Source organism: Protomyctophum bolini, assembly GCF_963924005.1.
Source record: "Protomyctophum bolini genome assembly, chromosome: 11".
Classification (NCBI taxonomy): domain Eukaryota; kingdom Metazoa; phylum Chordata; class Actinopteri; order Myctophiformes; family Myctophidae; genus Protomyctophum; species Protomyctophum bolini.
In genome coordinates this window covers 33298344-33321368 of record NC_137872.1, presented here as the reverse complement: position 1 = coordinate 33321368, position 23025 = coordinate 33298344, and the positions used below count along the sequence as shown (strand labels likewise).

Genomic DNA, 23025 nt, shown 5'->3' with positions numbered 1-23025 from the left:
TGTGTTTTTAAATGAAAATATCCAGAATAAGTGACTCCAGATTAATAGTACTTTATATTCATGCATTCAATAATGAATTAGTCCATTGTTTACTTACTTCGTTTGGTTGGGCAAGAGCAAGCCGAAGTCAAACCGTACATACTGAATATATATAGGCTTTACTCATTGTGTAAGTATTGCTACAGGCAAAGTTCCAAGATGTGTATAATTGTTTGTTTCTCAACAATATTGAACAGGCAGTGTAGTAGTCGCCTGTGAATGGGAAGGGTCCTTCCTTCTTGCCAACAAAGATGGCGGCTTCCATACTGAGCAGGAGGACAGCACTATTTTGTTGGAGATTTACAGCGAATTGTTCGTTAAAAACACATATCCCCGTTACCTCACAATGCGGAGCCTTACAACAAGTCGCAAATTATAACCCTAAACCATTGAGACTGAACCTTAAAGACCCATATATCCCAGACAAGGAGGACGAGAAGACACCGGAGTGGCGGAAGACGGCGAAGAGTGACCGCAAGCTTTACGGTCGCTATGGTTCGGCATCGGGGATCAATCCTGCCACGCTGTGGCCCAGCGAAGCTCAGCTGGCTGCGATCATCGAGGACGAGAGGCAGTGGCACCCTCCTTTAGAAGTGCTGGTGGAGAATGTAGCGTCGAAGGAGAAGGAGGCGACAGCCAAACTTGTTGCTAGGTAAGTGTCTAGTTCATCAAACATGCTGGCAGCAAAAAATATCTCTCCTACAGTCTCTCTCTCACCCTAAGATTTTGAATCGCGTAGATGTATTTGATCGATTCTGACATTGATTGAAAATGTCAGAATCGATAAAATACATCTACGAGAGTCTAAATCTTAGGCTCTCTATCAAAGGAGCTTTATTGGCACGAGAAAACATACGTTTGCATTGCCATATCTCTCTCACACTCACACACACGAATTGTACTGAATGGAAATAAGATCTCTACGTGACATATTGTCTAATTCAACAGTGAACGCTTTTGTGTAATGTAAGTTAACTTACCCGTTTGGTCATCTGCAGGTCGGCGATGAAATGTCTTCCCAGATCTTTCTAGTTTTGCATTGTACTGCAACCCTTTAGTCCCAATTCCCTCCATAGACTGCCCCATTCGTGACTGACAAAGGTGTAGAGATGCTACCATATTGATACATTATTGCCATTATACAATTTATTTCTCACAAAGAGGGCATTCTATGGAGAAAACTTAGCCCCATATGTGCCCTCTCCCTACGCTCATTCTGTAGCTCCGAGCTTGTTTTTCATAAAAATCCACCGTAGACATGTTATGAGCTACTTTCTGTCAAGACATCCTCTGCAGGAGTGCAGGTGAAGTGCTGGAGTTTGGAAGCACTCGTCGTATGTCACTGAACGGCCCTGGCTGGTACCACCTGTTTCGAATTTGCACATAATGCTGATTAACAAAAACGAGTGCTTCCAAACTGCAACACTTCACCTGCACTCCTGCAGAGGATGTCTTGACAGAAAGTAGCTCATAACATGTCTACAGTGGATTTTTATGAAAAACAAGCTCGGCAGATTGAAAGAGGATAATTCAAGCTTGGACTACAGCTGCAATGTTGGTGAGTTTAACGTTGTTTAAGACAAGCAGATCGCAAACCAAATTGGATGAGTGGGGAGTCAATGGAGGGTATTGCAACTCTAGATTCATCCCATTATAAAAAAGAGAGTTGCAAATTGCGGCTACAACTACCCTAGTCTGTGTGCATTTCAGTGATGAATGTCCCATATCCTAAACCTGTCCATTTTCCAACACAGAGACAAAATCACTGCAGAACATATGGCTAAGATGCCCAAGATGGTCGCTGACTGGCGTAAGGGAAAGAGGGAGGCTAAAGAGAAGACAAGCGAAGACAAGGCCCGCCGTTCCAAGCTCCTGGCAGAGGCTCGGGAGCGCTTTGGCTATGCAGTAGACCCCCGCAGCCCCAGGTTTTTGGAAATGGTCACTGAAATCGAAAAGGAAGACAGGAAGAAAAAGAAACTGTTGAAGCGCAGACAGAAAGACGAGCAGGCAGGCATCATCCAGCCTTCTGCTTCAAGTTCTTCATAGTCTTGGACTGATATGCTCTGAATTACTGTACATAATAATTATCAGTGAAAAAGGAGTCCGTAATATTTGCAAGCAACATTAAAGGGATGTTTCACTTTGAAGCATGTTTGGGGTGATCTACTCTGACTTTTGTGAGCACCCGAGACTAGTGCTGCACGATTCTTGCTCAAATGTGAATCTCGATTTTATTCCACAATTCTCATTTTTTTCCATGAAAATATTTACATGTTGCAAGGTGAATCATTGTCTAGCATTTTATGTAGACATAGCACTCTAAGCGTATACTCTGTTTCATTGTACAGATATTCTACTCTTAGTGCTCTGGATAAAGAGTGTCTGCTAAATGCCTAAATTGTAAATTGGGCTTTAAACCTCTTAAAGTCTCTCTTGTAGCAAAAACAAAAGATTAAAATTAATTGGACAGCCCTGAGCCAACTAGTGCTGCACGGTTCTTGCTCAAATTCTGAAATGAGATCACGTGTCTGTCATGTGTCTGAATCTAGATTGCTTTTTTTTATCATGCAGCAGCACTAACTTAAGACAGTTATGGGGATATTTCACTTAAAAGAAACTGCCATTTCATCATTTGAATACCCCAGATATTTGATTTATCACGACATGCCCCCATTGTAACTTCAAACTCAATTTTAGCCTTGATGGATTAGAGAATGGGTATCCTCATACGTGTCTGGGCTGCACACAAGCCAGAGTAGACCATTAAAATTATGCACCAATGGATATAAAACGTACAGTCACAATAGACAACTTACTTTGTTTCAGTGGCGGTGACATTTAGGAGACAACAACATTGGTTTAACATAAAATTTATTGGAGTCTTAATTTGTTAGAAAAAAAAGGAAGTGTGGGCAGGGGCAAAAGAACTTAGAACAGAACAGTTGCTGTAGCACCTTCTACACTTAAATCATGCCGACTCCATGATAATACCTGAACATTAACATAGTAGTCATTCTGCAAGACCTTTTTCTACCACAAGAGGACGTCCATTATATAATTCTCCAATTAAGCTGTAATAAAATAAAGATGTTTTAGTGTAAACGTAAAAGCAGTGTAAAAAAAATGTATGTTTTTATTTAATAAATCTGTAAACCTATGAATGGCAGTGACATTAATACTATCTTCTGTACTACAGTAGTATAGGTGGCACCATTGTCAAGATGCATCGGCAACATTGACTGTAAAGTGCAAATAAGAGTGACAAGAAACATGTATGGGGGAATTTGAGTATTGCCTAAAAAACAGGGCCTATAATGGAGCTTCAAGTGGTATGGATGGATGGAGGATTCCAGTGTGTCCAGCCTCATCTATCATGAGGAAATGGAGTCTCCTTAAAGCCGGGTGACCTCATTCCCGTCACCTGGATCTGCCTTGAGTTTAGTGAGGGCAGCATGTATTCTGAACTGAGTCCGGGATTCCATAGAGTAGTCTTTGTAGCTGTGTCTGAGAAGAGACAATGGGAAGCATTGGTAAGACTGAGGCACGGCATGAGCTAGATACACGTACAGTATGCAAACCTAGTTATTTAAATGACCATCTACTGTATGTGGGGGTGCTACGCATTTCATCCTTGCCGTTCTATACATATTATTATGAATATTACATTCAATTACACTTATTTTAACCAGATAATTGCATTAATTAAATTGATCACCCCCCCCACACACACACACACACACACCTTATTATCCTAAACACACCACATAACTGCATGGCTCTTAACTTTGCATGTGATGATGTAAAGGTTGTAAAATAACAGACTTAGCCTTGTGCAGCAGTTTGATAGCCTCTTCCTTCCTGCCATGGTTTAGATACAGCAGACCGAGTTCCAGCAGGGCATTGGGAACCAGGTAGTGGTCATACTTAATCTTCTTCTGACTTCAGGACACAGGGGGATGGGAAATGATGCATTATTAACAATGTTTCACATCTAAGCTGTAGTTGTGAGCAATATAGCCATGTCAGGTTTTTGTTTGTCCAGTAAAAAAATATTTTCCCCTGGGATTGATTAATAAGTAATTACATAGAAATTGGTCTTTTATGAATTGAGGCTCTTCTCATATCACACTTGGTAACAGGTCATGTCGCCCCAATTCCATCTCGCCTTGTATTCTTTATTTTGTTTTACTGAGAATAAGGTTAGAAATCAGTTTAGGGTTAGGCATAGTTTTACTGGGGTTAAGTTTAGGCATCGTTTTACTGAGGTTGTGGTTAGGAATAAGGTTAGGTTTAACCGTTTAAGCATAATTTACTTAGATTACTTTAGAAATACCAGGCCGCGCTGTTCCTGTTGTATGCCTGGGGCGAGCAGTCTCGTATTCTCACAAATGACATGGTATTTGACTTAACCTATTCAGGACGGGAACCACTTTTGTTTTCAGCATTATGTTATACTTTAGCTATTGAAAAATAGCAGATCGAGCTTGTAGACCTGCTTTGTTTTTATCTTGAAAATGTGGCACAAATCTTTGAATATATATTCTTTCAGAGCGAACGTTTTTAACTCAAATATTTGCTTCTGGGTGTGGTCCCTGGAACAACATATTTTCAGATGGGAGTCTGTGGCCAAATACAGATAATTCTGTGGGGTCCTCGACATTGAAAAGGTTGAGTACCACTATATAGAAACATAGTTTTTTTTTCTGTGAAAACGTTTAGGATTTAGAACCTTGACCTCATTCCTAAATGGGTTCAACATGGTTTGTCATTTCAAGACTTCTATCACTGCATGCATATTTCCACATCCATGTACTACAGTATGTGTGTGTATGATATTGTATGCATTTGTGTTGAACTACGGTCTGCAAAGGCCCTCCGGGACAGTAAAGCTTTACCTTACCTTCAACTATGACTTGATGGGTGAGTTTTTATTTTTGTAAACATTGTTTGTTGATGCTATCTCACAGAGAACTGGGCATGCTTAAAAGCACAAATGTTAATATTTTTGAAGCCAATTATGTTTAAACCCAAGATAAAGAATGTTTGAAGCTTAAAGATATTTTTTGAGTAGTTGCTTAAAGTAATGTGTGAATAAAGGTTGAATTTGAAGATCTCTCACAGTACAGTCTACTATCTTCAACCAAAGTTTGCAAAAATTGTATTTGAGCTACATGTAAAATAATGGTGCTGCTGGCAGCCAGCTTGTTCATTCCGGCTTTTGCTAAAATGCAACAATCCTAGTCAACATTGGTCAACATTTTCAAAAGGAAACTGCTTGAGCTACTTGTCTTTTGAAGGCACTGTAATGAAACATTCATTTTACATTTTAAATGGTTCCTCACCAGCCATAAACCTTGTTAAAACATTCCTCAGCTGCCTGGACTTGATGCTGATTCTTCAGACACAAACCCTTCAGTAGGTAGATCAGACAACGGTCATCCACCGAAAATTCATTTTCTGCAGAGTAAAAGGACTATAAGCATTATGGACAATTTATGCATTGCTGCACGACCATGAAACTAAAAAAGAAAAGACATTTTCAACATGAATTATGTATGTATTATCATAAAGAAGATCAATATTACTTCCATGTATTTACAACATACGTATTAACCTTAAACTCACCAAACCATACCTAAATTGAACCATTATACCCTGCCTTATGTGAATTATCTGCAGGCTACAACCACATGGCATACATTGCAGAGCATCTGACTAGCCATTTGTTATTTAGTTCACTCCATTATAACAGCAGACTTTACCGGGAGTCTCCAGCAGGGTGCGCTCTGCCTCCAGTAACGTCTGCATCAACCCATCAGTCAACTCTGGCCGCTTGCTGATCACGGTGAAGCCATTCCACATGTACATCATCTCCTACAAGAGTACAGTATAAGTGGAAATACTGTTCACATACTATTGCACAGAGAGAGAGAGACTGTCTATCTATCTATCTGTCTGTCTGTCTGTCTGCTTACCAACACCGGCACTGGTAGCCTGACTGGATGGGAGGCCTTGTAACGCCTGGCTTTGCGGATAGCAAATTTCTCAGTTGGTGGAGACTTTCCTGCTATCTTTTGCTTGAAGGTGGGCACCTGTCTGAAGGCCCAAGCCATTAATAAAGACAAAATCAACAAGCAAAGGATGGTTAAATATAAATAATTGTTAAAAAATAGACTTTCAACTATCGTAGATCGGTTGACTTACCGGAAGAGTTCCACTTCATCTTCCCCGAAAGGCCTGGCCTCTTCCTTCGGCAGCATGCTGAGGCAAGCAGCCTTCATGTATATATACATGGCCTGACGGACAAACATTTTGTTTTACTTCATTACTTCATCACACTATATAAATACACGGTGCCAGGATTTGGTCCTTTTTCCATTTATCTAAAGGACTCAACATTACTGCTCTCGTCATATTGTCTCTTTATTGTTAATGGTGTTTAATGTTTGTGTTTGCACCGTTTGTTTTACATCACCATTACATCACCTAATCAACATGTATTAGCGCCCCTCAATTCACACGGGTGTGATTTTTAACACTTAAATTTAACTTTTGGGGGAGAAAAGCGGCATTGATAGTTATACAACAGATTGGTTAAAATAATGTTTCATTCATTAAAACTGATAATTGTAGCTTTTAATAATAGGGTGTCCTCTGTACCTTGGACCAGCGGCTTTCCTGGCTCAGAAGGTCTGCGTAGAAGTAGGCCATCTTCCACACTCGTTTGTAGGTGAAGCACCACATCAGCTCCCAGTAGCACATGTGGTGGAACTGCTTCCATGTCTGCTGAGCCTTGCAGCCGTCCTCAAACAGTGCCACTGCCTGGTGGTGCAGCAACATTACACCCAGTACATCCTTTTAGGTCAAAGCACTGCAGACTTGGCAGTTTATTGATTTGAGACAGGACAGCAATGTGTTTGTTTGTGGCTGAACCACATCTAGCCGAGCATCGTAACAGACTTTCTTGTGGACACGACAAGAATAAAACTCCCGACATTGAATTCTGGGTTTTTATGCCTCTCTTATATATAAGAGACAAAACTGTGGATATGAGCTGTGAATCTTACTTCATCTATATTGCCTTTGATCTCTTCAGTTCTGCCTGCAAAGAAGAGGAATATTGCTCCCTGGACAGAAGAGGAAAGATAAGATGTAATACAATATTTAGGCATACATTTGCAGTGACGATTAATTCAAATTGAAACAAAAGCAGTCAAAGAAGAAAGGATCATTGTAGGACATGTCAGCCATCACATGCCAACCGAGTGTATTTTGTATATCAATAAATTAAACACCCATACTGTACACCTATCAGATGTGGCGGTATTTAGTCAAGACACATTGTTTCCTTGTACAAGTGCACACAATGTCCTACATGGCTACGTTTGCTCTGTGGGCTGGGCTAGCAGGTATGTAGGTCCAAGGTGGAGTGGGGAATAGAAAGGGATGATGACAGAAGGAGTCATAGACTAAAAGGTATGCAAGTGGAAGAGCAGTAAAGTATTAGTTTGATAGCATGACAATATAATGCTTTAAAGTTTAGTCAGTGTTCCTAAATACATTTTTTTTTTTTTTTTTTTTAAATGTCATATTGATTCTTTGTGCTACAGATTGAAAGCTTGTTTTGCTTGTTCCGCTCGCCAAAAACTGGTCACCGGTCTCTTTCTGTCTGGACTATGGTGATACCATTTATAGGACTGCTTGCTCCTCCACCTTGGCCAAACTGGATCCCTTGTACCATGCTGCACCATAACCTACTCACCTTTCAAAACACATCACTGTACACGGCTATGCTGCAGTTGGTCGATTCTCACGGATATCTCGCAGGCTACATCAATGATTTTATTGGGTAGGCCCATAGAGTATATAGGTAGGCCCTAAAATCATGATCGCAGGAATTATTTTTGGGTACTTCTGATTCCGGCTTGTGGTTTCCTGCCTGATGACAACAAATCATTGACTACAATGTTACCATGCGTTCCCGACCGGATCATACACCCGAAAAGGAATGCTGCCCAGGCTAGTATAGGCCTACAAATGTATTATTTCTGTACATATTGTACATTGTGTATTTTTTCTATATGCACAACTTTGCGCCCTGTCACACTGTATCACTTTGGAGATTTCTTGTATTATCATGGATGTATTATTGGCTGTTCTGTAACTTGACATGTACGATGTAGCATTGAAGTGTAATTTTATTTCCTGCCTCTTGGCCAGTTAATTCCCACTTGAAAAAGAGACTCTGTTTCAATGTGTTTTTAGTGGTTAAATAAAATGGAGAGAGTGAGAATTGTGTGAATGAAATCTTTCTGAGCGAAGAACATGTAAGAAAATGTTTGTTTTCTCCGTCTATGGACGGTGGCTATAGGGTCGGTGGGCTGCTAGCTGGGATTGGTAGGAAGAGTTTATTTTGTGCGATAAATTCTCAATAATTTAAATGGCTGGTTGTGTCATGAGTACATCCACACAGAGTGTGAATAGAGTGTCGCAGTCCCGCCCCCTCGAGAGACCCGGAAAATAAATCCCTGTTCATTTTCCTCATAGACTTTTCAAAAAGTATTTATTATTATTATTTAAGACGTTTACACGCGTACAAAGCCAACTCTTGTCGTGACAAATCATGACAATAAACACAATGTTTTGGGCCAAACAAAGAATTAGAAAGTAGAAAAAAACGGCAGGTTACAACTTTTTTTGTTGTTTTTCTTCTTAGTAATTATTTGGTCCAAAATATTGTGTTTGTTGTCATGATTTGTCACGACTCGAGTTGACTTCGTAAGACGCTTAAAAGGTCTTTAAATAAATACCTTTTGAAATGTCTATGGGAAAAATGCTTTGGGATTCATTTCCTGGGCCTGGCGTCGTCATGAAAGGGGCGGCACTGCGACGCTCTATATAACTAAAGGTATAAACTAGGTCGATTTCAGCAAGAATAAAATCATCAACCTGTATGAATAAGGTATCACCATATTAATAGTTTGATTTGAAATATTCATACCCTGAAGAAGGCATTTTGTGACGCAACGTTGGTCATCTTAAAATATGTTTTGCATCGTGACTACAAGATTCTTTTTCAAATGTGAAATATTTGCGACACATTTTCAGATCGTATATTAGTCATCATAAGTTCGTCCCGAGTTGGTGTTGGCTAGACCACACTCAAGTCTTATTTTTACAGCATGGAACCTGAGTTGGGCATCTAGAAAAGCATTTCTCTGTCCGTCTGTCTGTCTGTCTGATCTTGTAAACCACTTGTCCGTCAGTGCCAAATTCTTGTGCACGAAGCCAGTAGGGCATGGAAGACAGTACATACTTTTTTATGTAAACGTTTAAGGATCTAAAGTATGCAGACAGTAGAAATACAGTCAAATGGTGAGTGACTGCGAGTATTAAAGAGCCAAAGTGTGATAATCTGGGTGGATGGAGGGATTCATGGAAACGACTGCGGATGTAAGCTACAAATAAGGTTGGTGTTGGGGTGAGGTAGTGAGACGGAAAGTTGAGTAAGAGTGTGAGAGCACGAGGGAGAGGGAGTGAAAGAGTGCCACTCACCCGTGGGTAGCGGAGCCTGAAAGGTTTCAGCAACTCCTCAGCATCAGAAACCTCCGCCTCCCCCGTTCCTAAGAGACGGAAAAAGATAAATTGCATACTGTAATTGCATAGGCAGCATCAAAGTAAAGTATGTTTTTTCTTCTACCAATGGGTGCCCTCAAAATGTAAATAAAATAAATAAATTTTATTTACAGTATACATTGTTGGTTTCCAATGAAGTTCCTTTGTAAACAATCACATGGGGTTATACATGTGGGTTGATATCAATAAGCTTTTAAAAAGCTTCTGTATTTTGAATATCCTGTTGAATCTACTGAAATTAATGAAGCATCGTTAGTTCATGCAGGAGTAATTGGTCCCAGCTGTAATCAGCCGCCAGCCTGTTGTTTGAATAAAGTGAAATGAAAAAGCATTTCTATGCCCATTTACGGCCCCGTCGCACAACAAAGGCGGTCCATTTAAACATGGCTGACTCCTACACACGCTCATGCACTGACGCTGCAGTGCTACACATGCTGTTGCTGGCAAAGCGTGCCTTCCCCTTTCAAGGAGCATGGTTTGCATGGTCTTGCATGGGTTAAAGGTTAAAGTGAAATGAAACATCTTCCTTTGGGCACACTCTTGCATAGGCTACCCAAGCGGGGTTTCTGAATTGTACAAAGTATAACTGTATTCCATTTCTTGCAATAAATGCTTAAATCTATTCCTGACTGAATTGTCATGTCAGTTTAATGAAAAGACAATAGGACGATAGAGGGAACATGTCTTTACTGGAAGTAGATTTGCTTAGCCCAAGAAGACCAGGTATACTAAAGAAAATATCAAGATAAAGTTCAAACAATAAGCCACTTAAGTCTTGCATTTACACTTTTAATTGCTCATGGACAAATGTGGTTGGATGTCATCGTCCATGTTAAGGTTTCACTTTGAACTGACGGTTTTGTTCTTGCACCACACACACACACCAGACTGTATATCTACCACAAGGTATAATAATGTTTTTGTTTGAGATCTATAACATTTTCTTTTCATTTTTGTTGACACAATCCAGGTTTCTAAACGCGATTGTATGTGATTTGTAGAGAATGATAGAATAAGTGTCATAATAAGATGAAATAAGTGACCATGGTTGCGATTCATGGGTCTACCCTGTCTAATGATCCATAGCATCTGGTGGGTGGTTGAGGATTGAAGTGTGTATGTAAACACTGACAGCGTACAGTAGTTAGTACCTAGTATGAAACTAAGAAAGGTGTAGTAGCAGAGCAATAGCAGGACACACAGCATGGAGCGCAGGTTCGTCCCTATCGCACCATCATGCAGTTGAGACAGGCCATATTCCTAAAACGGGACACAAACGTGCAACGCGCATTTTAGTGCAATGGGCTTTAAGCCTGAGGGAGAATGATATACTGTAGTGATGTGGGAAGTACAGTATTTATATTCACATACCTTGTCTCCAGAAAAGCCCGCAAATTCTAAGATTTTGAGTAACCGTGGAGGAAATAGGGAGAGAGCCTGAAAAAAAGTACAACTGAAAGTCAAACTCTTTGTGGTGTGAATTGGTCATTGCCGAAAAAAAACGTCAAGCCAATTAGGAACACTGGGATGCTTGTGGGATGTACCAAATTAAATGCTCCTATTCCAAATGAGATTCCTCCCTCCAACTGAATGTGGCTGGGTCCTTTGAGAGAGTTGAGAGACTGGACGTAGGAATGCAGTTCTCTGGGCGATAACAGGCAATTATGTCACATATTTACAAACACAATTATGCATAATAGCATAATAGAGGATAATTATGTCTCATTATGCAATAAAAACTAATCTAAATGTACTGATAATGGCATGCACTTAAGCCGTACAAAAGGCCATTATTGTTTTACGACTGTGGGAGGTCTCTTGAGCCATTTGCAAGTTACCGTATATCGTGTACAGGATTCAATATAACCGTACAGTGCTTTCTTTTAAGATGCCACATAACATTTCACACACACACCTGAAGAAGCTCTGAACAGTGACGACTTACTTGTAAATCAGGAAACTGTTGCGTACTTTCATTCCTCCTTTGATAAAACTCACCATGTTCTCATCCTAGATTAGATTTGAGTGAAAGTAAGTAAATCAAGCCAATTAAGTTGAGTTAATTACAAAAGGAATATTGAATACAGTTTTAACCACTTAATTAAACCCCGCTATATATATACTTCATTGACCGGAATCGCCCTCATATAATCTCTACACCACATCTCTTTGCCCAAAATAGCCGTTAGGAGCAATGAGTGATGACCATGACTATTTCTGCCAAATGTTCGCATATTTTTGGCAAATGTTCACCTATTATGAGTGACAAGACCCAGAATACGGACGCTAAGGTTCATGGGGTTAAATTGCGCAAAATGTAGAAAGCAGTTTAACCCATTCTGACCGGGCACCCATTTTGGTGTTGGCATCATGTTATGCTTTAGCTATTGAAAAATAGCAGATCTACAAGCTCATAGCGCGCCACCGAGTGGCGCGCTACGAGCTTGTAGGTCTGCTATTTTTGAAAAATCTAAGAACGACTGACATTTTTTAGAATCTGATCTCAGGTCAGAATTGGTTAATCAGACCAGTGTGTGTCCAGTGGAAACCTCGTTATGAATCTGATCTCAGGTCAGAATGGGTTAACTGAAACACATTGAAATGGTAATATTGCCCGTTGCATGATGCAACGCACATCATAACACATGGATAATAGAAGGAACACACAGTAAGAGCTCTGTATTTGGTATCATGAGAAGTAAGTCACTGAACCTGTAGGAAGGTGAGAGCAGCTCTCTGGAGTTGGCACTCTGCATAACACACTTCAGCATGGAGCTGCTCTGCACACACACACACACACACACACACACACACACACACACACACACACACGCGCACACGCACGCACGCATCATTTTTAACAGTCAATATTTTTTACTGAACCATTTGTTACATCTATACAGGTGTGTGGGTGCACAGTAGTAGTAGTTATGTGTACAATTATATTAGAATATAAAGCGTGAGGTGCCCGTGTCCTGTGTGGGATGTTTAAATACAGCAAGGTGCTGCATGTACCGCCTTAATAAATGTGCATATTATGTATGTGTGCAGGGATGCTGGACCCTTACCTTCTGTGAGTGTCTGTCCAGACTTCTGACCCAAACCTGGAGGCTTCCGTCTAAACCTGAAACAGAGAGCCACAATATAATTAATATAACCATCACATTAGATAATTTCAATTATCAACAAGTGTAACCAAAAAGGTTTGATGAAATCAACAACCTGAGAATTTCAGTAGGTTCTGTTTTTAGCCTTGCTAGCAAGTGGTGCTTAAAACCCATTTTGGGCAGGAACCTCTTTTGGTGTTTTAAACATTATGTTATAATTTAGCTATTGAAAAATAGCAGATCGGTGGTGCGCTATGAGCTTGTAGGTCTGCTATTTTAGAAAAATCGTTAAAATGTGCCACAAACCTTTCCGAAATTTGTCATGATTTAGAAAACTTTTTTTTTTAAAGGATGTAAATGTCGGTTCAGTCTGGTTCGTGTCCCCGTTTTTACTCCCCGCTTTCGCACCAGTGAGGGGTGGGAGGGGCGAGCCCACACCGGGCCCACAGCAGTCAGCACACAGAAGGCAAGGCAGAGGCTGTGTGGAATGTGAAGCACAAAGGAGCTGTGCTTATGACAAACACAAATAAAAATGTCGGCGAAAACAGAAGCCCAACACGAGGATAAAGGAAACATTCAGTCCAAATGTCCAGTTTGCTAATTCACAACTACTACTAGACTACTTTGGTGTTGAAACTTTGAATTTCTTCGTACATTTACGCTATGTGGGGATTATCTGACGAGGTTAACCTTACATAGGCTATACTAAAATGGTCTATGGTCTAATCTAATGGAATAAATGGATGATCAGATGCAGGTTTTCACTACTCATCTAACTGTAACTATAGGGCCGTCACCTTGCCCTCCCCCCCGCCCCTTCCTCACTGGTGCATCTCGAGGACGACTGGCTGCAGTGGCTGGATTACCAATGTGCAAAAGGCTGCAGGACGAAATCAACAGATATTGGTAAACCTCTTTGCAGTTTGCACTTGAACTTTGGTTCCAGAACTGGTTCCGTTCTAGATTCTCGGAGCCTTGATGCTTTCTTGGAACCGGCGGCCATTTTGTGGTTCCAGTTCCGAACCAACCTTTAGAGTTCTGAACCATTGGAAACATTCTCACTGGGGGAAAAAAGAACTGAACCAGTTCAACTGAGGTGGAAAAGAACTGAACCAGTTCAACTGAGGTGGAAAAGAACTGAACCAGTTCAACTGAGGTGGAACAGAACTGAACCAGTTCAACTGAGGTGGAAAAGGGGCCGTTGTGAGTGCAGTGCATTCATCCTTCGCAGAGAATGAAACCACACTTTGGTCAACATTGTCCACTTGTTTGGTCCAGTTGTATTTGGTCTTTTGTTCTCTGAATATTACACCTAAAAAGGAGCGTTTTCTGACCATATTAAAAGCAAAAGACTGTGTGAGATTAGCTATTTGCCACTCTCTATTTACAGTCAATATATATCAACACACTGTCAATATAAGACGGGTACAATTATTCCAGTCAAAACATTAACAAGGCCCTTGTGTGAGAAAGCAAATTCCAACCAATCCGTTTTCCCCGTCTGTCGAAAGTCAAACGCATGCAAATTCTGGCGTGGCAGGTCTCACCAGGCCACGCTATAATATAAAAGGCTTTCATTTGCATGTTACTGCTCTAGATGAGAGAAATATAGGGCAGGAGCACTTTAGAGACTTTCATGCAGGTAAATAAAGGATTTGAACCCTGATGTTTTACATAATATATAAGAGAAAGAGCATTGGTAGGAAAACATTTACGGTAGCAAATATAATAGACCTGTATATAAAGCAGTCAACATCCACAAAATTTGGCTAAGCTTATTAAACAATAAAATAAATAAAGAAATAGACATCAAGGATAGTCAAATCACTCCACCAGGCCGACGTCATGGGGGAACGATCACGATTAGCATCAAATATCTTGTAGCTTCTGCCATATTTCACATTTGAGTTGTTTTTTTGTAAGAATATCTTTCACTTAATCTCAGATCCACCGCTCCGAATCACCGATCAGCCAAATATGGAGCTGTGGAACTCCATATATGGATGTCAATATGACGTCATATTGATGCAGCGAGAGGTTATCTTGTGGATATTTGTGCTCCAATTAATGTGCACCCCTTTCTAGTTCATGTGGTTGCCTATCACAGTATTGCGCTTGCTTCTATTATAAATTAGATGTGCCACACTACTCCTCCCATAGTTTTGTGGCACATACATGATGAGTCATAATACAAAACTGCATCAAGGCTACCACTCTTTGCAATTTCTTAAAATAGTGCCTTTCTACAGTAGTTTGACATTTATTGGCATGATGAGACCCACTTGTCTCAGAACCAATGCTTTGTTCAAGTAAGCTGATGCTTCATTATTCAACACAAATGCCCGCTTTCCAGGGCTTAATTAATGCGGGAGCTTGCCGAAGCTCAGCTCCAGAAACCTCCCTCCTACGCTCCGGTACCTACAGATGTGATCCGCTACCTGTAGAAGGCGTACAGGCACCATCCCAAACATCTGTATTTAATCTATTTATTATTTTGGTTTCATTTTTCAAGTCAACTAGGCTTCTTCATGAGGTCCATTCATAGCAGTACAATGTTGGTAAATTAAGATATTTGTTGAGAAATATATATTTTATATACATAGATTATTTAACAACTAAAAATCACAACTGTGTGAAGTGAGGGGCGCTCTTATCATCGTACATGATCCATTCATTGTCAATAGGAATTACATTTTGTGTCGGACAAAAATACTGATTTGCTCAGAAACATATGACGTAAATTCTCCATTCATTGTCAATGGCATTTAATGTTTGTGTACACTATAGCTGAATATAGGAGGGGGCTAGCGCCTGTAAACCACAGAGGTAAAGGTCTACTTCCTGGTTTTGGTTCAGTGGGGATGGCAGACAGGGAGAGAATACTTTTTCTATGGTGGGGAGAGAGAATTGATGTTTCCACATAATGGAAACATCGGACAAAAAAACAAAACAAGCATAAAATGGCATTTCATTGGAGCCCGAATTAAGTGTACGCGCCCTTGTGCAAGATGCGTATCAAATCCCCAGCTACAATGAGACAATTAAATTAAATGTGATGTTTTCACCTAGATAGAATTAAGGCAAGGATGCCTTTTCCCAAGTCACTAACTCAGGCAGCTGGCACGCATATGCAGCTCAACCTTTCCCCTTTATCTTGCGCTGCAGTAATCCGATCTTACATCAGCCTAAATCATCACGCAAGTTACACAGCACTTCATGCCTTTCTCTCCAGATCAGTGCCGAGTACTGGTCTTCTGGAATCCACTGGTATTTAACAATGATAAATAGACCAGCAGGGACCTGGGACAATAGAATCTGAACTGACCCAGACCAAAGTGACCATGGTAAAACATGGACCTGAACCTGTACATGTCTTTGGTACCGTCAGGTACTTTTTTATAGTTTATCACCAAAGATTAGGAGCAAGTGAATGAAAAGACTATGTGTCTCTACAGAGTCTACACTGCATTCTTCATAGGCTTGCAGGTAGGAAGGGATCAAACGTCTTTGTGTTGCTCAGCCTCAGACCCACAGAAAAGGGCAACTCAATGTTGAACTGCATGCCGTTTTTGTTGGTCTGTATAAGTAAATAAAATCACAGTAAGGGATGCCCAGTCGCCCACTGTGGCTGCCACATGACGTGACTGCTTAAAGCAAACCTTAAAGTCCATAGACATAGCCTTGGCTGCAATGTCTGAAAGCCAGACGTTATATACATTTTGTCCAGATGCACCGGATGGCAGCCAGTTTGATGGCCGTTGCTTTAAGTTAAGGCGATAAGCTCTTGGGGTGGGTACTATGAGGGGGGTCCAGTGCAGTGGAAAGTCAAAGTAAACAGAGTAAAGAGGCGAGCTGAGCTGATACTATATGTATGGAAAGCCGGCATAAAAGCAACCAACATTCAGGGCCATTTTTACGTATGGGCTGTTTCAAGACAACCCAGTTGAAAAACAATTATGTTTGATTGTGATCGTCTTAGTCCGTGTGGCCCAACTGAGACCTGGCCGTGTGGGCATTGTACCGTCTGCCTACGCTGTGCACAGTGAGCAGCATACCGACCTCTGACAGACGTCTTGGGCAGTCTTCATGGTGTTTCCTGCACTCGCGATGTCCTCATGCTGGAAAGTCATCATGGCCTGCATTTCCAGTATTGTGGCATAGATGAGAGCGTGGTACATACTCTCCTTCACCCTAGACGGGAGATGAAAAGGTCAACATCATACAAATGTAAAATACAGGAGAAAGAGAGGGGGAGCGCAACTGTATGGCTATTATATAATTATTATACATGCTTGCAAAAGGATATGCGTATGTACACCAACTATCTGATTGTCATTATTCTCCCTATCTGTAACTAGTCCTCCACCCTCCCACCCAGCCCTGCATGGTGTTTGTTTTCCAGGACTCCCACTGCTGCCGGCGTTGAGCTTTGTTTGGGCGTCAGCTTCAGCAAACACTTCATATCCTGGAGGAACTGGCCTACTATGGCGACCTTGGCTGACAGGAAACTCTTCGGATCTTCGTCGAGGACTGGTCGATCATGTCTCAGCCGACAGGATATTGTGCTGTACTTCCATCAGGGACTGGCCTATGACGCTTCAGCTAACAGGAAGTGCTGCACCTTGGGGCATCCCGAGTAGTCTCGCGTAGCCAGACAACTATCCCACAATCTCTGATCACAAAAATATATTTTAAAATATCTTTACATAATTTTTTATTTATTTAGGCAATGCGAGATTAGCATCCGAGTGGGTTTTAGTGGGTGGGTAATCTCTCAAGAGAGATTCAGAGCTCCGCAGCTGAATCCGTCTGCAACTCCCATTACAACTTGTAGAGTATGTTGTTATTGGGAATGAAAACAAGGGAGTCAACGGGCCGACGTCCGGTCTCTACACAGGGAATTATGCGGTGCCCCCGGAGGCAAATTCATTATTTCCCCCATTTTTGCCAATGGGTTCCCAGATTGGTGGACGGGAAGCCAGTGGTAGGGAGGGAGGGCGATCTCTAGTGACTCACTACAGGTCGGTCAGGGGCTCGGGGTGCCCGCTCAGCGGGGAGCGGACCTAGGAATTATAGTGCGTTCCCCCAGATGCACTACGCCGGATGCACTAACAAGGAGTGAAACTCCTTAGTGTCAGATGAAAAGAAGTGGATGGTGACATCATGTTTATCACAAGAGACTGGGACTGTACATGTGAAGGGTTAATTGGGAGTTTCCATAACAACTAAAGGGAAAAAGGGAAATACTGCAATTCACGATCTACACTATTATTAAACTCTGTTGCATCACAGAACACATTGGGCGCAAAAGTGCTGACATATTAAACTGCCACCTATGTACATACCGAAAAGGACTAAAGATAAAGCCACAGACAGCTGTGGCTAGCTCGTTCCTGCCTCTGATCTGCTCTGTCGCAGTATAGCCACTGTCGGTGCGGGAGGCGGTACAATGGGATGTCAATAAGGAAGTCAAGGAAGGAAGGAAGAGAGAATTTCAGAGCTGCCAAAACGGTCAAACACAGATTCAAAATACTTGACGGCTTCTGCGCCAAAGGAAAGTTATCAGACGTTTCCGGTGTCTCCTATAGCTCTTATATATGCTTCTTTTGAAACATATCACAATCACTCAAAAGCCGCAGCACTGACGTTTCCGACGGCATGTACAGCTGCGTCCTATTGTGGGCTCACGAACTGAAGAGGGACCCTCCGTAAAGTACATCCAAATGTCAGAAACTTTACCGGAGGGGTTCCGAGAGGGGCTACTCGGCGGCATCAGTCCGACACTCTACCCCAAACCCAAGCCATAACCGCGAGCAACGACGCGTCGCAAGGCATCAGCCGCGGAACACCCGCGGCAGACGGCATCAGTCCGACACCAAACCCTATACCCAACCATAACCGCAAGCACGACGCAACGCATGTCGGACCAAACGCCATGCCCACGGGAGCGAGCGGCAGTCGAGTGTCATAATCTCCCAAGTGTCCACGGTAGCGCCGCGGCTGTTACCGGCAGTTTACCAGCAGTTGCTGCGTTAAAACCACGGCCACGAGATGGAACGGCAGTGGAGTGACATAATCCCCTGGCACATGCCGCCCCTATACCCCCCGGCAGCGCCACCCCCGCGGCTGTTACCGGCAGTTCACCGGCACGACCGACAGAGCAGCGGAACGGAGCTGTCAATAATCCATCCAGCCTATATACCTGCCGGGGCCACGTCTCATGCCGTTTGCCGGATAATGCACTCGCACTGATTCTGGGTTTTAGGGGTAAATCTCCCGTAGATAATCATAACACTGTTACCGTGGCCGAAGTCTCTCCAGGCTCTCATTGAAGTGGTTGTTCAGGAAGAGGTCCAGAGCCTCCATACACTCATCCAAACACTCGCCCAGGGTCATCTGTGAGGAGCTGATCACACACACACACACACACACACACACACACACACACACACACACACTTAATGCCTTGTTAAATGTATGACATTTAACCAGTTTTCATTCTAACGGCTAAACCTGTGCAAACATCTAGACTAGACACTGCAGTGTGCCTGGGGAGGACTCACAGGTGAGGTATTAACCTTGCTTGGCTGCTGCAGAGTAAACACAAATATGAGCCATGTGCTGCATGGTTATGGAAATGAGGAACACACAGAATCTGTTGTCATGTCCAGTGAGGAACAGATAAGTGCACAGTTATAGTTATTAATCTGCAAAGCACCTAGTGTTTGCTTAATGTCACATCTTTCCAAATATGTTACATTTAGCTTATGCAGAGTAACAGACTAAACTTAATACTGATTGTGGGCATCGATCTTATGTTATCAACAAGTCCCTGCTGTTGCCTGTAACACGAATGAAAACGAACCTGTTTTTGTCAGTTATTTTGGTAACACTCGCAGATAAGGTTATTTTTGTCACAAGGAAGAGAAGAGTGCAACTTGCGCAAGACAGTGCCGAAAAAGTAAATGTATAGGCGCATGTTATTTGTTATTTTCTAAAACCTTTCCAACGCTCTCATAACACTTAACTTAAGGCCATATGTCTATGAAATGTATTTATTTAGGCAAATTAAATAAATAATAGTTATTGTATTTATTTAATATCAGCTAAATGAGGCATATCGACTTTTCTCGGCATCTCCGACAGGAACCAAAGATGAGACATAGCCTACAGGTGTTGTGTGGGGATGAAATGTTAGTGTGACAACAAAACAAAGTGTTAACTAGGTCTACCTACTTACCTTTCTGTCGCACTTGTTTGTTTCCCATTGGACATATTCTAACTTCTAGCCCCGGGCAGCGTGCCCAAACACCTGTAAAAAAAGGTGTGCGAGCCACTAGCTGACTAGCAGGAAGGGGGAAAAAACCTACGTCTGCTCTGGATTAATGCTAATCGTTTGCACAAAATCGCCTAAATGGAATCTTGATTACCGCTTCAGTTCTTATTCAATTCGATCTTGAGGTAGTCTACTCCAAAGGTAAAGCGCTTGAAATGGAGTGTTGTTCACACACTCTCACAGTGGAAGTGCAACTCTGGTCTGACTCCTCCTTAGCAACACTGCAGTGCCACGCACACAACTTCAAGTGTCGTCTGACTCTGTCTCTGTGTCTGCCGCACTTCAGAGAGGTGCGCAACTGCGCATCAAAGTGCCAGTACTCCACTCCACAGACGCAGTGATACTCATACTGTAGTGTAGAGTTCAGCTGTAGACTTATGAGAGTGTGAAGCCGTCTGTTATAGCTCCACTAGACTATACACATCTTAATCAAGTGTCCGCGTTATTGTATTAATCTCTATTCTATTAACGTGCAATCGATTTTCTAAGTACTCCTATGTTGCTATTTAAAGTAGCCCTCGAGGCAGTCAATAGCTGTATTCTATAATTACAAATGTGTCCACCAGAGGGTGTTGAAGCGGCTCAACAATGCCCACCTGTTGCCTTGTTTTGTTTCCTATGCCTACCAAGACATCAAGTCATTCCTCCTGTGGAGGGTTAAAACAAAAAAGTGTATTGTTAAAAGGTTAAAGTATTGCTATAGTAACCATTGCTGTTAGTTCAGTCACCGTGTCTCTATCCATGCAGGTCTCTCCAAGTCCAAGCTCTTTAGTGAACAGAAAATACATTTTCAGGTGGATTCCATTTCCAATTCGAATGGCCTATATTGTCTGTACATCAATTTCTGCTCGTCATAATCTTGCATGTCTCGTGAAATTGGTATCTCAAACTGAAATTGTATATTTTGTTTAGGCCTACTTAATATTAGAGTAACTTTAAATGATGGGCCACAATCTTCTCCATCTCTGTCACAGTACACACCTTCTGACCAGCAGTATGAGAACAAATAAGGAGAACCCTAAAAGTAAATACTTATTAAATCAGTTTCACAAAGAGACCTACACTACAAAGCTTTTTATGGACCTGAACTGAGCACTCCCATTATTTCATGATGCCAGTGAAGAGTATAGCTATCCATAGAATATTTAATTATTTACTCAAAGCAGTGAATCAGTGACCATTTACAGATAAGAGCATGGGTTTTCAAAAATAACAGCTATGGTTTCGGTCAAGATTCAGGACCTCCCCCCCCCCCCCCCCCCTGGCTTTTTTGCTATTATCGTGATTCTTTTGATCTTGTCATACTAAAAAGGAGGCTGTACAGTCATTTCACTCTGTTCCCAAAGATAAAGTATTGTATTTAATGTTTTTAAATGTCAGTTACTTGAAAGCTATACAAGAAATAACAGGACTGTTGTATACTTTTCAAGTAACTGACATTTAATTCAAAACAATTAGGCCTATTAGGTTATCATTGTAGACCACAATGACTGATGGGCACAGGGAACTTAAATAACAACCAGAAAATTCAGAACTAACAAGGAATCATCAGAGTTGCACCAAGACCACAGAAACAAGGGATCATCTGACACCATGTGGATAAATGCTGTAATTACAGTCTGTGACCACAGTCAGTACGAAAACGCTATCTGGCATTGATTTAAGTAGCCTAAACAAAAAAGTTTTGCAATACAACCATTTAAGAAATAGCTGGTTTCTCACACATAATTATATGCCAGTGTTGTGAAACATTTTTGAATATAATATATACTAATAAAATAAAAACGTTGTTTCAATTTGGATTTAATAATACAAATTAAAGTTGTCTTCAAAGAGGGAGAGACCTGGACCATAAAAACAAAAGTTTGGCGTTTCCATGTTTCATTTAGTTTTACACATTTGTAAATATTAAACAAACTGTAGGCTATGTCACTATTATGGTATTTGTACATCACTCACTGAAACACATTTTGAAATGTATTTACAACAAACAAACATAGGCTAAAGAAAACAAACAATCAAAAAATATCTTCATAGAACAACTTCATTTGTATAATTTATTACATCACAAATTAAACGTTTCATACACTTTTGACAAAGACATCATTTGAAAATTACTCATAATGAAAATAAAATTATAAAATAAATTGTTGGATTATGTGAGTAAAGTGTGCGCGCGTGTGTGTAATTCTAGTGTGTGTGCGTGTAATTCTGGTGTGGTGTGGTGTGGTGTGGTGTGGTGTGTGTGTGTGTGTGTGTGTGTGTGTGTGTGTGTGTGTGTGTGTGTGTGTGTGTGTGTGTGTGTGTGTGCGGCGTGTGTGTTCCTGTCATTTCAGCAGAATGCAGCTCTGGGACACAGGATGCTATTGTATATCCTTTATCTATCGACACACTGGGGAACTATCCGTGTCAAGTTAAAAGCCAGAATAGAGGGTTTTCAGTGAAAGTGGACTGGAAGCCGGTGTACGTACTGCACAGTATAGGCTTACAGGAGTGTGTGTGTCAGAGGAGACTGTAGACCGGACTGTCCGCCGTCCGGACATAGTGCTGGCAGGCCAGTCCAGATTCACTCATGAGGACAGAGGGACAGATAAGAGGCCGGTTTACTTTTCACTGTGAGGGATAGTGTAACTGTTACGTACCATTAACACCGTCATCATCACTCCAGACTCCAAGACTTAGCATTAAATTGAAACCAACTGTCATCACCAGTCACCTCCTTTCCTGTTGCTTACGCATGGTGGCTACAACAGGCCATGTTGCGTCTCATGTTGCGTCTCAGTGCACGCAGGCAAATGGTTTGGCATACTTGGACTTGGACAGTGGTTTATATGAGTTGAGTTGCTTAAGTTTTGACTATCAACTTTATCTGACTAGTAGTGACTTTGTCTGTCTAGTATTGTTTCA

The 23025-nt window shown here is 41.5% G+C and overlaps 2 protein-coding genes across 2 annotated transcripts; one reads left to right on the top strand and one right to left on the bottom strand.

The window, feature by feature from the left end:
* The first annotated feature begins 255 nt into the window (after nt 1–255).
* Nucleotides 256–3200, top strand: gadd45gip1 (growth arrest and DNA-damage-inducible, gamma interacting protein 1). The gene is made up of 2 exons (XM_080777061.1): nt 256–691; nt 1794–3200. Exons 1-2 carry the CDS (start codon nt 291–293, stop codon nt 2083–2085), a joined length of 693 nt encoding a protein of 230 aa, XP_080633187.1. The 5' UTR covers nt 256–290; the 3' UTR covers nt 2086–3200.
* Nucleotides 3201–3347: 147 nt separating this feature from the next.
* On the bottom strand, nt 3348–20319 carry LOC308324769 (tetratricopeptide repeat protein 39A). Its single transcript, XM_080777046.1, has 18 exons — nt 20023–20319; nt 19084–19188; nt 16842–16973; nt 12744–12799; nt 12388–12455; nt 11621–11685; nt 11220–11319; nt 11047–11112; nt 10827–10935; nt 9595–9662; nt 7107–7166; nt 6700–6861; nt 6244–6335; nt 6015–6135; nt 5802–5913; nt 5382–5496; nt 3862–3978; nt 3348–3543 (listed from the first exon to the last, which is right to left on the bottom strand). The coding sequence occupies exons 1-18, from the start codon at nt 20055–20057 to the stop codon at nt 3432–3434; spliced, it is 1695 nt and encodes a 564-aa protein (XP_080633172.1). The 5' UTR covers nt 20058–20319; the 3' UTR covers nt 3348–3431.
* Nucleotides 20320–23025: the final 2706 nt, after the last annotated feature.

What these genes read in the sequence shown, in the direction of transcription:
- gadd45gip1 (XM_080777061.1), top strand. Translation starts at nt 291, where the DNA reads ATGGCGGCTTCCATACTGAGCAGGAGGACAGCACTATTTTGTTGGAGA. An exon ending in ACAGCCAAACTTGTTGCTAG is followed by an intron (nt 692 to 1,793) that starts GTAAGTGTCTAG and finishes TTTCCAACACAG; the next exon opens with AGACAAAATCACTGCAGAAC.
- LOC308324769 (XM_080777046.1), bottom strand. Translation starts at nt 20,057, where the DNA reads ATGTCCAATGGGAAACAAACAAGTGCGACAGAAAG. An exon ending in CTTTCTTAGTTTCATACTAG is followed by an intron (nt 9,663 to 10,826) that starts GTACTAACTACT and finishes TCCGTCTCTTAG; the next exon opens with GAACGGGGGAGGCGGAGGTT. An exon ending in GGCTACCAGTGCCGGTGTTG is followed by an intron (nt 5,914 to 6,014) that starts GTAAGCAGACAG and finishes GTACTCTTGTAG; the next exon opens with GAGATGATGTACATGTGGAA.